Here is a 14,164-nt window from a genome sequence, read left to right on the forward strand (position 1 = left end):
CCAGACTGGGGTACAGGGCTCTGAACCTGGGCCAGACCAAGGGAGACCCCAAAGAGGAACCTGCCCTGTCTTCCCCAACTCATCATGGCTGTGAGGGGATGCTGGAGAGTTCAGCAGTCTCACCACAGCCCTGAGCACAACCAGGGGAAAATCCAGAGCTGCCAGACTGTTTGGGCTTCTGATCCACTGCTGTTCCCACAATGTGCTCTTACTGCAGGCTGTCACTGCCCAGAGGTGCCGTGGCTGGCACTGGTGAACTCCAGGCATTGGAGAGAACAAACCCTGCCATGGATTGGGATCTTCTCCCAAAGTCACTGCAGCAGAATGGGTGAGGACCCCAGGGAATTACACAAAACTCTGCAGTGTATCCCATTGTTGAACCCCCAGCCTCCACGGACAGCCCTTCTTCCTTTAGAAATGAGTAGGTTTGGGGTTTGAGGGGGAAGGGTAGTGAAATTTCCCTCCAGGTTGGTCTTCTGGGCATTTTCCCACCACTGGAAATGCTGCAGTATTTCTTTGGAGAGCTGAGACAGCACACCAGTCATTTCCACACCTGGGAAATAACTAACTCCTGTTGAAATGCCTTAGGATGTGGCACAAAAAATCCAATTGCCAGCAACAAATTACAAAGTTTATTAACATATTCTCCAAGGGTTATTCAAACATGCTGAATCACAGGCAGTAGTGATACCCCTTAAGTAATCTGCATTTTTGATTTAAACTCACGGCATTCTTGTTGCTTAATTTTTCTGTTGATTACATAAAAGCATTAAAAACTGCATTTTATGATTCCTTTTCTTTCTTTATGGCAATTTGAAGATAGGCAGCCTTCCATGTGATCTCCTCTGTTCCTCACAGTACAAGTTCTATTCTAGGAAGGGCATTAGTAAAAATGGAGAAAAACAAATTCAATTGTGCAACATAGTGTTAGTAAGAAGGCAGATGCCAGAAGCATCCATGAATAATGCATAAAGCCCCTTCTCAAATAAAGTTCTTTATGCAATGAGTTTTAAGGGCAGCATGGGAAAATTTGCACAAAGATTTTAAATTTTCATAGTTGAAGCTTTGGCCTTTGTCTTATACCTGCTGATATTTTGAGGGCTCACAAGTATCTCTCAGTGCAGTATGGAACAGGCCCTTTTCATTTCCCACAGCATCTGCAGATGATGTAGGAGTTCTTCACAGGGAAAAAATGTTGTTTTCTCCTTCAGCACCACTGAAAACTTTGTCAGTCTCTTCTGGTGGTCCAACACTGCAGTGAGAAGCACAGGTCACTATAGATGGGGCAAAGGGACATTGCTGTTTCAGAGCGTTCTTTTTTTATTTGTAAAATCAGCAAATTCCCATGGAAATGGAAACCTGAAGCTACTGAGTCCAAGGACTGCAATGAAGTAACTCCTACTTTTTGCACCAGGGAGTTATTTACCTGGCTTGCATTGTTCTCATGGATAGGAAGGGGTTGTTTAAACCCTGTAATGGCAGCTGTAACCACCATGGAATTCATAAAAGAGTCACTCCCCAATCCCTGTCTCCCAGGCAGAGCAAGCAATGAAAATCCAGCTACCATTGAAAAATTATTGGTCTTTGGAAAAGAGGTGATACTTCACTGGACTCCTCTGTGGTTTGTCCACAGTGTTTTTATTTTTTTTTCAGAATAAGTCAGAAGATATGAATTTATAAATTACATTTGCACAAGGTATCATGTCCTGGTACTCAATCAAAAATAAAAGCAGATGAAGCACTTCCTTAAACTGTAGTCACTACACTGCAGTAACAGTTGCTTAATTTCTCCATTGCTCTGGCTTTCTGTTCATTCCTACACAGAAGCAGCATCCAAAAACCAGTATTGAATTTTTGGGGCAAAGCTTCCTGAAGTCTCCTCCTAATACAACTTTGGTAATCAGGCACCACAAGCCAATACTGCACCCATTACAGTCAGTGGCCAATACCTTCCTGTCTCTAAGAAAAATTACACTGGAACTTTTAATAGGAACTTGCAAAGTGGATTACCTTTTTGGTGTAAACTTCATGGTGTGTTTACCTGGAAGCAAAATAATATTAATGTTACAATGGCAAAACGAAATCTATAATTCTAATGTAGCTGTCAAATCAGCTCAGAAGCAATGACAGCAAGCTGCAAAATTTCTGTGTGCTAGGCAGGAAAGAAAGGATCCCATCCTGATTTCAGTTAACAGTGTCTTTTGAGAGCATTTCCAGAAAGCTGTGGGGCCACTTAAGTATAAAGAGAGAGTATAAACAGGTATAAACAAGTATAAACAGGTCCTGAAACAAGTGATGGAACAGATTCTTTGCACAGGCTGCCTCCTACTGCATCCCCACCAACTAATCCTCCCTGGCCCCCTGATGGGGCCACAGTCCTGGAGTGAGGAGAGCATCTCCCATAGAATGAACACAGCACTGGCACCAGGAGCAAGGCAGAGTTCCCAGAACAGCCAGGGACTCAGGAGGACGTGCATCAGACCAGCATTAGAACCATTAGCTTGAGGATACTCACGTTTCCAAACCAAGATTATCAGGATGAAAAGGATGGACCCCCCTATGGCACAGGCAATGGGAATGGCAGAGCTGGGAGACTGGAAGGGAGAAGAGAGAAGCTGAAAAGGTTTTGGGTGCACGTTTCCTTCAGAGCTGTTTGCAGAGGAGGGGCTGCACTGGTGCTCAGAGCACTGGGCTGCTGTTTGCAGTGCTGTTCTGAGCTTGCCTGGACAAAGTGTCAAGAGGACACATTGAGCTGATCATGATAAATATGATTTACCTGTTCAGTAGTTAATAAACCTTATTCTGAAATACTGAAACCAGATTCATCCCATTTAACATGGACTTCTAAATAAGGTGTCCAAAGTAGAAGTAGGAGCTCAGTCATCCTCCTCTTAGAGACAGGAGGAGGTGTAACACCCTCCTAACTTGCCTTTTGCCTGGTCACACCTAGAGAATGTTACCTCCCCTCTCTCTCAGGGGTGCCAGGGGATCAGTTTTGTCTGAAGTGTCCAATGAATGCTCAGGCTTTGGCTCTATCCACTGAAAAGTGGAGCAGGCAGTTCCTGAGCTATTAAATGAAAGTTCCAGCCACTGTTTGCAAAAGCTGTCCCTGCAGTATGAATACACTGAAAATCATTAGCATGTCCTGCTGTCCTGATTGCTACTCAAACACTCTTGAAAGTTACAGGAGGTTTTACCTTATCTCCTCTACCTTCATGTTTCCCAGCAATGCCATCTGAATTAGCTGAAACCTCTGAAAATGAAAGAGATTGAAATTATTACTGGCACAATCACCTGAAGGAGTGAGGGCTGCAGTGGCTGTCACTGCTTCAGTCAAGGAGTGATGAACTCTCAGGGCATGAGACCCTTGCAAAACCAAAAGAGAAGGATCAGTTTCCACCACAAATGGTAGCTGGGGAAGCTGTGGGAAACATCCTTCATCAGTGAAGAGGAAAACCCAGAGACACCTTCACTATCTCAGGTTGCTCCAAGTCCCATCCAACCTGTCCTTGGACACTTCCAGGGATGGGGCACAGCCACAGCTTCTCTGTGCACAACCTGTGCCAGGGCTTCAGCGCCCTCACAGGGAAGAATTTCTTCCTTATATCCAATCTAAACTTACCCTCAGTCATTTTGAAGCCATTCCTCCTTCTTCTGTCACTACATAAATAGCATCTATCCAATATATAATCCCATTAGGAAAAAAAAAGCAGTGCTATTAATTTAATGCTATTGTTCTTTTAAAAAAATTTCAGAGTATGTTATCCCATGAATAACCTAATCTGCCCCAAATATCTCAGTTCTGAGCAGCCCCCTGTGAAAGCTGTGTTGATGTGTCTCCCCATCCCATGTGCTTGTATTTTATCAAAGACATGGACAGGGCATGGGTCACTCATACCAGTGTATGTAGAAATTTGCACAGGAGTAAAAAAGACATTATGACTAATAAGCACTACAGCTAAACAAATATAGGTAATAAAACCCTAAGAAGTACTAAAAATCCCAGGGATGTGTGAACATTGCATTTTGTCATATGCCTGTTTTATGACACTCCACTCTCTCAGAGGTTTGCACTTCAGAGCTATTATCCCAAATCCACAAGAAATGCAGATGTAACAAAGACAATGCAGGTCCAGCAAGTCAAAGCTAAAGTTTATGGCAATGTGTGCAGCCCAGCTGATGGGACCAACTATTGCTGATTCAAGAATCATTTTGATACTTGAAAGAGCAAGGAGGTTTTTGGGGTCTGAAGTATGGCTGGTGCTGGCAGGGTTGTAGCTGGGGGAAAGCAAGTGAAGAGAGAAGAGAAATTAAATCCAAGCCTGGTCAGCAGGAGTCATCCATCCCAGGCAACCCAACCTATCTGTCAAAAATTGTTCTTGGAGATGGAGGGCTCCTAACCCTGGGTTTCTCTCCTGCTGTTCTCACATCAATATGATGTTCAGCAACAAATCAGCCTTCCCTTACCTTACAGCAAGCCTGAGCTGGGTGTATTTAATGCATTATTTCACAGAGTGAAAGGAAACGGAGACAAGAACTGGACTTGTGGCTCTCACCAGACACCAGCCAGTTGTGCTGCAGCATTTTCACACCTTGTGACAGTTTGGCACAAGGTTTTGCACAGGTGGGAGTGACTCACACCAACAGGGTGTTACTGCTTCTGTGGTGGCTCTTTCCACCTCACTGTCACTACTCAAGTTGCCCCAAGAATGCTGGAGTGAAGACCCTTTGCAAAACTTCTTATTTACAGTGACAAAATACAGGCGTTATCCATCACCCCAGAAGGGTGACAAGTGAGACTGGAGTGAGAAACCCTCACAAATGTTCAGGAGACCAGTTTAATCTCTTCTGTAAGCCCTCTGCAGGGGCACTAAGGAACACTCTTTCTGCTGTAAGTCTTTAGGTCTTTCAAAAAAACACTTGCAAAAATCAAAATACTGTCAGTTTAAAAATTAAGAGATTCTTGGCTCTTACTGGAACTAAGAGGCCAAACACAACATGTCATCCTCGAATTTTAGCATGAAGTTCTCTGTTGAGGGCACAACACTTGGGAAAGATTTAAAAAGGAAATCTCAATGAACATAGTGATGACAAATCAGATATCTGAGAATCCAGTGATGTTGAAAAGTTTTTACTTCTCTCAGACCAAGATACCTGACACTCATGAGTTATTCAAAATCAACTTCCTTTGGAGGTATAAAAACATGATTTTCTCAGCTGCTGTTACATTCTGACTTCAAACAATTTCTGTGTGGATCCCGGATATTCCCAGCTGCAATGAATAACTATCAGTACGTGTTTGGTGCATTCTTAAGAACACACAATAGGGGTTTTTTCCCAATATTTTAATTTCTCTGAGCAAGCAACTTCTGACCTTGTAATGTTATCCTACTCACCCATGACTGACTTCTTTTCTATCATGTCAGGGATGATGCTTTCCTCTGCAGCTGGAAGTGTATCTGGGAATTCAGTAGTCACTGAAGCTGGAAATGTACCTGGGAATTCAGTAGTCACTGAAACAAAGTAAACAAGTAATGCTTATAAAGATCACTAATTAGAAGGGTCTCCACATGGCTTTCAAATTTGTGCAGACATCAATCTGTGGAAATAAGATCAGTAATGTGGATAAAGTAGCAACCTATAAATGGTTTGATAACAGTCGCTCTGATCACTAATAACAGCAACAGCCTTCACATGAGATGAGAATGTAAATACTCAATTTTAAACATGTTTTTAATTCTCACTATTTTTCAAGCAGAACATACTCTAAACTAAACTTCACCAGGGAATTTCAATTGTCTTTCCCAAATCAAGAAAAAAATTAGTGCACAGTTAAATGAATGTCTCTTATTCCACCTCTGGTGCTGGAGCTCACATTTATTTCTGCTTTACTTCATGAGGTTTCTGCCACATTATTTCTCCATGTCAAAACTCCTCTGCAGGAAGCCTGACCCTCTGCTGCCTTAGCTGTTCACCCCAATTTAGCATCACCTACAACCTCTGACCTGTGTTTGTCTAAACCCCCTGAAACACACCCATAGGCATTCCAGATATAAATAGAAGTATTTGGAGAGTCTCTATGACACCAGCCAGGCTAACACAGACCACCCCTGCTGCAGAGAAAAAGGAAAGGATTGGTGCTGGTTACCCTCTGGACTTGCAGGGAGAGTGGAGTAGAACGTGACATCTTCAGTCATCACATCAGCTGCTTGGGAAGTAGTTGGAAAATCTGGGGGAGCACTTGTTTCCGTCATAGTTACAGGAAAAGTATAATTTTCTGTCACAGCAGTTGTTGGGAGAGCAGAGGTCTGCCCTGTGGTTACTGCTGGAGACTCAGGGGTTGTGGTTTCTGGTGGAAGGATGCTGGTTGTCAGCAGGACTGCAGTCTCTGTTGTTGGCTGGAGATCAGAGGTTGCTTGAGGAGCAAAAGTTTCTGTAAAATGTTCAGAGAAAACAGGAGCTTTTCTTGTGGTGGTGGTGGTGGTTGTGGTGGTTGTAGTCGCTGGAGGGGCTGCATGGAAAAAACACAGCCAAGGGAAAAGTCAGGTCAGAGCATTCACAGCCGCCCCGAGGGAAGCCAATGCAGAAATTAGTAAAATTATCTGGCTGCTAAAATACTGAAAATGAGGATGGGAGAGTTATTTTAATTTTAATTAGCATGATCAGTCAGAGAAATTCACAGATTTATAGATTTACTTTTCTTTTACCAGTCTCAAACCCCCCTTCCTTGACCCTCTTGTAGAAGTGGAAGGCCCAGGGCCTTGTCTGGTAGAACCCCAAAGCTTGACAACTTTGTTATTTTGCTTTTCAATGTCCTCATAAAATACAACAAATAAAACACCTCGGTTTTTCAGCTACAATCTTCTTGCTAATCTTTGCAACTGGTTCTTTTTTCATGGACTGTTGCCCTCAGCCTCAGGGGTAGATAAGAAATTGCAGTGTTTTTCACCCTTTCTCCTGTTGTATTGCTTAAAACAAACAGATGTGCTGTGTGCACCAATTGTGCCATGTAAAAGCCAAAAAAAAAAATGTCTTTCTGCTTTGCAGAGGGTGGATATCATCTCTTTTTTTTCTTGTGCAAGACCTTTATCCTGCAGTTCAGAAAAATAATAGGAAAGGGAAGAAGCCCTACAAGACTCTGAGACAAAATTTCCAAATATGTGGGTGTTGAGGACCCACCCTTAAAGGGAAGGAAGAACCCTTAAGGGTGGATAATCCTAATGTGTCTCCTTCTGACATGAAAAGTCTTTTCAATGTTGGGGTGAGTCTCAAATGAAAAACTTTCATTCCAAGACCTCTTTAAATTATAAATCCCTTTTTAATTCCAACATCTTTAAAAAAGTCAAGCATAGCTACACAAAGAGAAAATAAATATTCATTTGAAAGGCAAAAAAAGGGTAAAATTAGGGGGTTTTTTAATTTAAACTGCAAATTGAACGTGACTCTCTCATTAGAGGACACAAAATGAAGGACACGCACGCAGCCAGCAGTTAGGGCAAGAAAAGAGGGTAGTTTATTTGAGACTTCGATTTATATAGATTTTGGACAATGACCAGGGATTGGAGGATGAGGTTGCCACCTCTCCAACCACACTGGTCAAACTAGAAGTCTATTAAGAGAGGAATGATAAACAATTTCTTTGTTTACTTGAAAGTCCGTGAGAAACTTTACTACAAAAACGCAAACATCAGAAAGCTGAAAAAGATCAGGGTGACATGACTCAAATTGGCAACTGGTTGCAGACCTCCCTTGAAAAAGATGTAGTTTGGGAAAAACACCTTTGGCCAAAACAAACCAAAAGAGCACACATAGATGTTGGGGAAGATGAATCAGGGAGACCTTATAAATATGATTGCTTAGCAAAAGATTCTGAAAATATGAAATCTATAATCGAAATAGAAATGGAAGCTAGCTTTGAGTTGTAGGATACTGAGCCTTAGTTACTATATAGCCTGAAGACAATAGCCTGGCCAGCTGAAGGAGAATCCCTTTTGATTGAACAATATCCTTCTGCTGGCTAAGGGATCCAAAAGTCAATGTAGCAAAACAGAAAAGTCTAAAGAGTAGTTTTTAGGGTTTAAAATATAATACATGGTAATGTAGTAGTTCTTATAGGCTGTATGTAGAGTGTATAGGATTTTGTGTCTTGTATTGGTTGGTCACTGTAAATTAGAATATTCATCACAAAAGGAGATATAATGTATTGTAACAAGGACCTTGCTCTCTTATCCTTGCTCTCTTACCTCTGCTCTCTTCCCCCTGCTCTCTGACCCCTGTCACTTTGCTCTCTTGTTCCCTTCTCTCTTAGCTCTTACCCTCTTGTTCTTTCTCCCTCCCTATTTGGGGCTTCCCTTCAGGCGAGGCTGGTGGCTGAAGGGAAAGCCCTTTTTACCCACGACCCTTGCAATAAAACCACGTATTCTAGAATATCTCAGGTCTGGAGAGTTCCTTCTCCCTGCCATCCACGGATGCTCCTACACATAGACCCCAATTTTTCACCATCCAGGGGGTGGTTTGTCCCTGCTGGCTGTGTCCCCAAGGTCCCCAGACCCACCTCTGGCCATCTCCAGCCGAATGTGCCTCTTGATGTCGTTGAAGGGGCCGGGGATCTCCACACGGCAGCAGTACAGCCCCGCATCCCCCTCCTCGGCCTCCCTGATGGTCAGAGACACGTCCCCAGAGGAAATAGAGCCGAGCAGGTTGTACCTCCAAGACGCCCTGGATTTCACCTTGCGGCGGGTGGTGTCCAAAATATTGTTTCTGCACTTGGAATTCGGGCAGGGGCCTCTGCCCCAGCATATGTCGGTGACGTCCTTGGGCCGCTTCACAGGGTAGGAGCAGGGCAGTGTCACAGGCTGGCCCACTGTTCCTCTGACAATGTCTTCAGACACCGTTTGTGCTGTCAGGGAGAACCAGGAGAGGTGAGTGAGGATGTCTCTGCCTACAGGGAATGAACAAGGTGTGAAGGAACACTAGGGCTTGCAGGCAGCCACAGCTGCTGGGGCTCAAGGCTTCTCCTGGAGCCTGTGGCAGCTCGTGTCCCAAGACACCACAGGCAGCAGCTCTCAGGCTTTGTTTTGCTCCCTGCTCTGGTCCTGGCCAGCTGCTGGAGGGAGGCTCATAAAATACATCAGACATGTGGTGAGCAAAGCTGGGGTCTGTTGCTGACAGTCCAGGCACAGGAGGGACCTCTGCAAATGGAATTTGAAAACTCTGCTCCTGTCCCATCTCCTCTCCTAGGAGGCTGTTTGAAAGAACTCTGTTGTGAAAGACATCTGGTTTTCTCAGCCCACCATCACCTCCTTCAAAAGGAAACGCTGTCACAGTTGCCTTTCACTGACAGTCCCAGTGACTGTCAGTGCAGGGTCCAAAACACCTATTCATGTGTGAAATTAGGGTCTAATTGAGCTGGCAGAGCAGTGGGATCTGTCTGTAGGAACCTGTTCCCAGAAAGTGCACTGAGCAAGCCCTGCCAACTAATCCCACCTACCTTGTGGAACTCTGTCTACACAGAAGCTTTAGTTGTTGGTGTCACGCTGATGTTAAAAAGAGCATGTACACACTTTCCTTGTCCTCTTAGTCCTAGTGACCAGCTTTAGTTGGTGTTTACAGCCAGTGCCTATTTTGGCATCTGGTCTGAATCTTTGCTATATATTATTCTCCCTTAACTGTTGATGACTTTCCCAGATTGCCTTAAAAGAGATTTCTTCTTCACAGAATCACTATAGAAAAACGGTTCCCAGACAGGAACAAATCTTTCCTGGTCCACATTCACCTGGTTTGTGTCAGCTCTCCTAGCTTTCTTTTGTCCCCACGTTATCATTTAAACACTGTGGAGCAGGAACTGAGGGACCTGGGGAGCAACCAGACCTGTGCTCCAACCCTGCAGATCTGACGTGTCTCATGGCCAGCTTACCCACCCCAAAGAGGCCTTGCTGCTGCTGCTGCTATTATCACCAGCTCTGGCCCTGGTTTGCCAAACATTTCTATTTTGCCAGCTGTTTGAATGCCTCTCCTTTTTGGCACGACTCCCAGACAGCAAACAGATGCTTCCAACTGTGTCTATGTCTCTTTTGTTTTCTCTTTAATGGACTATTCCCTAGGTGAGGCTTTAATCTGTGGCATGACTTGTTATTGGGATGACATTTCAGATCCTTCATTGCTTATCCCACTGGCAAGAGAAGCCAACCCATTCAGGTTTCCACAGCTCCAAATGCTGAAAGAATAGAGGCAGACAAAACAACAGGCAATACAGTCTGAAGGACAGGAGCTTCTGCAGTGAAACAAAGGCAGGATTTGCCAGAAACTGAATTCCTGACTACAGGATAAGGCTTTGCGAGATGGTGGCTTTGGCCCCTGGAAAGGGAAGGTTCATTTGCCTTGAAACAGCAAAATAGAGAAAAAATTCTCTCTCTATGAAAACAGGACAAGACATGCAGTTGACCTTGAAAGTATTTCTGTGGGAGCAAGGGGTTAGTCATGAGCAGGTTAACACATATTTTCAAGACAGTCCAACAAAACTGTGTGCAAAACCATCTCAAACTGTTGCTAGAATTCAGATCACTGCTTCTTGAGGAGAAATGGGCTCACCTTCTGCTATTTCAGCCCAGTTCTGCACAGCATAAAAGCAGCCTCCTTAAGCAATCCTTTAACAAATGAAAAATTGCCTGCTTTTCTCTTTGAAAGAAGCAGAGCCCTGAAGTTAGTAAATAAATAAGTAGACCATTTAAAAGAAGAAGAGGAAAGACACAAGGCATCAGAGTGTCCTCAGTGCAGTTTCCCTCTGGTACTCCTGCTAGAAAGTTACAGGTTTTGCAGTTTCAAATCCTCTTTCAACTTCTGTGAAGCTCATGTTGCCAACCTCTGCCTGCACTGGAGGCTGGTGAGGAGAGCTTCAATACTGCAGCAGCCTGGAGTCAGCAGCATGAGCCTCTGCAAGGAATAAAAATCTTACTTCTCAGGTGCTGCCTCTTCTACAGACTCACTTTCCAAATGAAGTAGTAAATAGGAGGGAATGAATATGTCTTTGAAATTAAGAGCTTCCTGAGATTGTGCTCTTACTGTGAGGGGAATCCTGCCCTTCTCCGTGGCACTGACCTTCCAGGCATCCAGATTTGACCCAAGGCTCTGCCTGGGTGTTTTCTCTGAAGTCTGTGAGGTTTGCTGCTCTAAGCCCTTCCTCAGTGAGAGAGAAATGGACTCCAGATGTTTAATAGCCCATCCAAAATAGAAAGGGGTATTCATAAGGGGTCAGATCCTACAGGTGTACTCACATTTGTGTACAGTCTCTGTCAAACCCACCTTCAGGGGCAGCTGGAACTAAGAAGTAATTCCAATAGCTGCTCTTGTAGTTGTTTTCTCTCCCACAAATTGGTCCTTGGATGGATAGAAACATTCATCCCCTAGCCAAGATACATGTTTGATAAAATACTTTTTTCCCCTTAATCTATTCCTAGAATAATTTTCCTACTTTGCAGAAAGTATTCGGAATCTTTGCCCTATGAATCCTTTTTTTTTTTTCCCTTACTGAAGCTTCTTTAGTGATGAGGCTGCACAGGATATTACTGATAAACAGAAAAGAAGCATTTAAGTGGCTATTGAACCTCAAGACAACACACTCTCACATGGAGGTGAGTTAAAGAGCAGATAACAAAAAGCTATTCTCATCCTTCAGGAGCTCTGCAAGGGAAGAGAGCAAGGCAACTAACACAGAGGAAACAGCACACATTTTTAAAAGTGAAAAAACCCACAAACCCCAAGCAGTATTAACTCAATAAATTAAGAAAATGTTTGAAATTCTATATATAATTATGGTTTTGTTTTCACAAAAGAACTGTTGCTGGTTTTCATTTGAAAAAAACATGTTAGTTTCCTAAGCAAACACACAAAAAGCAGATGAAGACTCACCTATAAAGATCTGTATCATCATCCAGTGGAACAGCACAAAATGGGACATTCTGGCTGAGGGAGACACCAGGGCAGAGAGTGGAAGAAGAGAAAACCAGACCTTATCCTTCCCAGAGGTGCTGAGTGAGTCCCACTGAAGTCTCATTTCTCCATTTCCAGATTTTACACGCTGCAAGTGTTTCTTCCCTGCACTTCCGGATAGGAACTGGCCAAAGAGGGGATCTCCTGCTGTGCTCAGGGCTGGTGCAGCCCCACGAGGAGCTCGGGGTGCAGGTCTGGGACACACAATTTAAGGACATTCCTGTGTTTGAATTTGCCCAGATGAGGCCAACTGAGCAGGTGGCAGAGGCTGGAATGAACATCCTGTGAGGAGCAGATGAGGACTCCAGAACTGGAGAAAAGGAGGGTGAGAGGAGCTCAGAGCTCTCTGCAGCTTCCTGAGGAGGGGACATGGACAGGGAAGTGCTGATCTGTCCTCCCTGGTAGCCACTGACAGGACACATGGGGATGATTCCCAGCTCACCAGGGGGTTTGCACTGGACAGTGGGAAGTGTTTAGTGAGAAGGCAGTAAACCCTAGAACAGGCTGTCCTTTTCACCTTTCCTCTTCCAAGACACTCAGCATGCTACTGTCACCAGAAATTTCAATATTCTATTTACTTTGCCATTCCCTGGAACCCTTAAGGCCCAGTTCTGTCCCACTCTGTCCTGAGTGGCAAGGACAAATTCTGTGCTTTTACACCCCTAAGCATTCGGTGTCATCTCCCCTCAAACTTTGTCTTCATTTAAATTTGCTTAATCCCTCATTTCCCATGATTCTGCCCTCGGCTTGAAGACCCCTCTCTTTCCCCAGCTTCGTATTTTCTGTTTGCAAAAACAGCCTTGGAGGAAGTTGTTGCAAATGTTTTGTTGCCAAAACCACATCCTTCCTAAAGAAATGCAACACTATTTTCAAGAAATATATTTCACTCCTGCCTGTTTTATTTCTTTCTGACCAATTGACAAATAAGTTGTCTGGAAGTTCTTCTCTGAAACAGCTGAGTAATAAAGCAAAAGTAATTCAGGGCAGTAAGGTCAGGAATGAAAAACTGCAGATAGACAAAATTCTGTGCAAATAAATGTAGCACAGTGCAAACTGGAGTGCAATTCCAAGTTCAAATGATAAAATGATGGGCTTTTAACCAGGCATTACACTTTTAGTAATGAGATTTTGGGCTTATCATGATAGTCAAACCCATGAAAATATCACCCTTCTGCTTGCTAGCACTGAAAAAAGCAAATAAAATCTTAGCAGTAAAGGCAATGAGTAAAATACCTAATTTGCTATATTCTATCAGGTACAGCTCATACAATGGCACAGCCCCAGCTACCCTGTGAACAGAACTAATGAAACCTGAGGCATCCAATATCCTGGAGACTTTTTCCCTGCAATGATCATAGTTTCTCCCATTACTCCCCACCCAGCGGTGGCTGTGAGATGATGCTCAACTGATGCCAGTGCAGGGAGCAGCTGAATCTCACTTGGGGCACAAACATGGGTCATTATTCAGCTACAAATTTCCATGAAGCTTGTCCAGTCAGGACTGGACAAAGTCACAGGCAACCAGGAAAGGCACAGGATGAACACAGCATCCTGTCAGCTTTGTTTTTATAGCAGGGCTGGGCCAATAGCATCAGAGTGCATTGGAAAAGACCATCCAAAATCCAAGAGTGCTGGGAAGAACCACAAACACAAGGGTCACTTTCTGCTTCTGCACTGCTACCTAGTGGCTTCTTGCAGGCAGAAAAGGCAGAGGTGTCTCAAAAAAGGGAGTTTTCAGCTCATCAGCCTCATTAGCTCAGTGTGCTGCCAGACAACCTCCTGATGGCTGCATGGATTCCAGGTGCCATTTGCTTGTCTCTAAGACTCATTTTGAAATGCCTGTTCTAAGATCCACTGACACAAGTGCAGGTAATGAAGAGCCCAGGGAGTTTCTGCCTTTGTGGATGTGTGTTGTACTGCATGCCCCAGGCAAAGTTCTTGCTCCACACAACCTTTGCAAAGTCTGTTTAGCAAGCAGTTGCAGAGCAGAAAGCTTTTGGTTATCAGATACTCTAGAACTTTATTTTACACAAAAAACTTGCTGATGCAAGAATTAGTCTGAATTAGTCTGTAACATTAATTTTAAAAATCCTTACAGACAAGCGTCTTTCATGATTAGGAGTCTTAAGGATGGCCCACAAACTCTATAAGAGTTAACAGTTGAAATCAGATGATT

General features: G+C 43.8%; 1 protein-coding gene across 1 annotated transcript; it reads right to left on the reverse strand.

The window, feature by feature from the left end:
- Positions 1–617: 617 nt before the first annotated feature.
- LOC310915133 (uncharacterized protein) lies at positions 618–12,343 on the reverse strand. Its single transcript, XM_083871776.1, has 8 exons — positions 11,908–12,343; positions 8,555–8,899; positions 6,149–6,511; positions 5,397–5,513; positions 3,198–3,253; positions 2,516–2,594; positions 2,011–2,041; positions 618–1,252 (listed from the first exon to the last, which is right to left on the reverse strand). Exons 1-8 carry the CDS (start codon positions 12,050–12,052, stop codon positions 1,180–1,182), a joined length of 1,209 nt encoding a protein of 402 aa, XP_083727902.1. The 5' UTR covers positions 12,053–12,343; the 3' UTR covers positions 618–1,179.
- Positions 12,344–14,164: the final 1,821 nt, after the last annotated feature.

The sequence above is a fragment of the Zosterops lateralis genome, assembly GCF_965231275.1.
Source record: "Zosterops lateralis genome assembly, chromosome: 14".
NCBI classification, from domain to species: Eukaryota; Metazoa; Chordata; class Aves; order Passeriformes; family Zosteropidae; genus Zosterops; species Zosterops lateralis.

Coding starts and splice junctions, on each gene's coding strand:
- LOC310915133 (XM_083871776.1), bottom strand. CDS start 12,052: ATGAGACTTCAGTGGGACTCACTCAGCACCTCTGGGAAGGATAAGGTC. Junction 8,900..11,907: donor GATGATACAGATCTTTATAG/GTGAGTCTTCAT, acceptor TCTCCCTGACAG/CACAAACGGTGTCTGAAGAC. Junction 1,253..2,010: donor ATGAAGTTTACACCAAAAAG/GTAATCCACTTT, acceptor TTCTCACTGCAG/TGTTGGACCACCAGAAGAGA.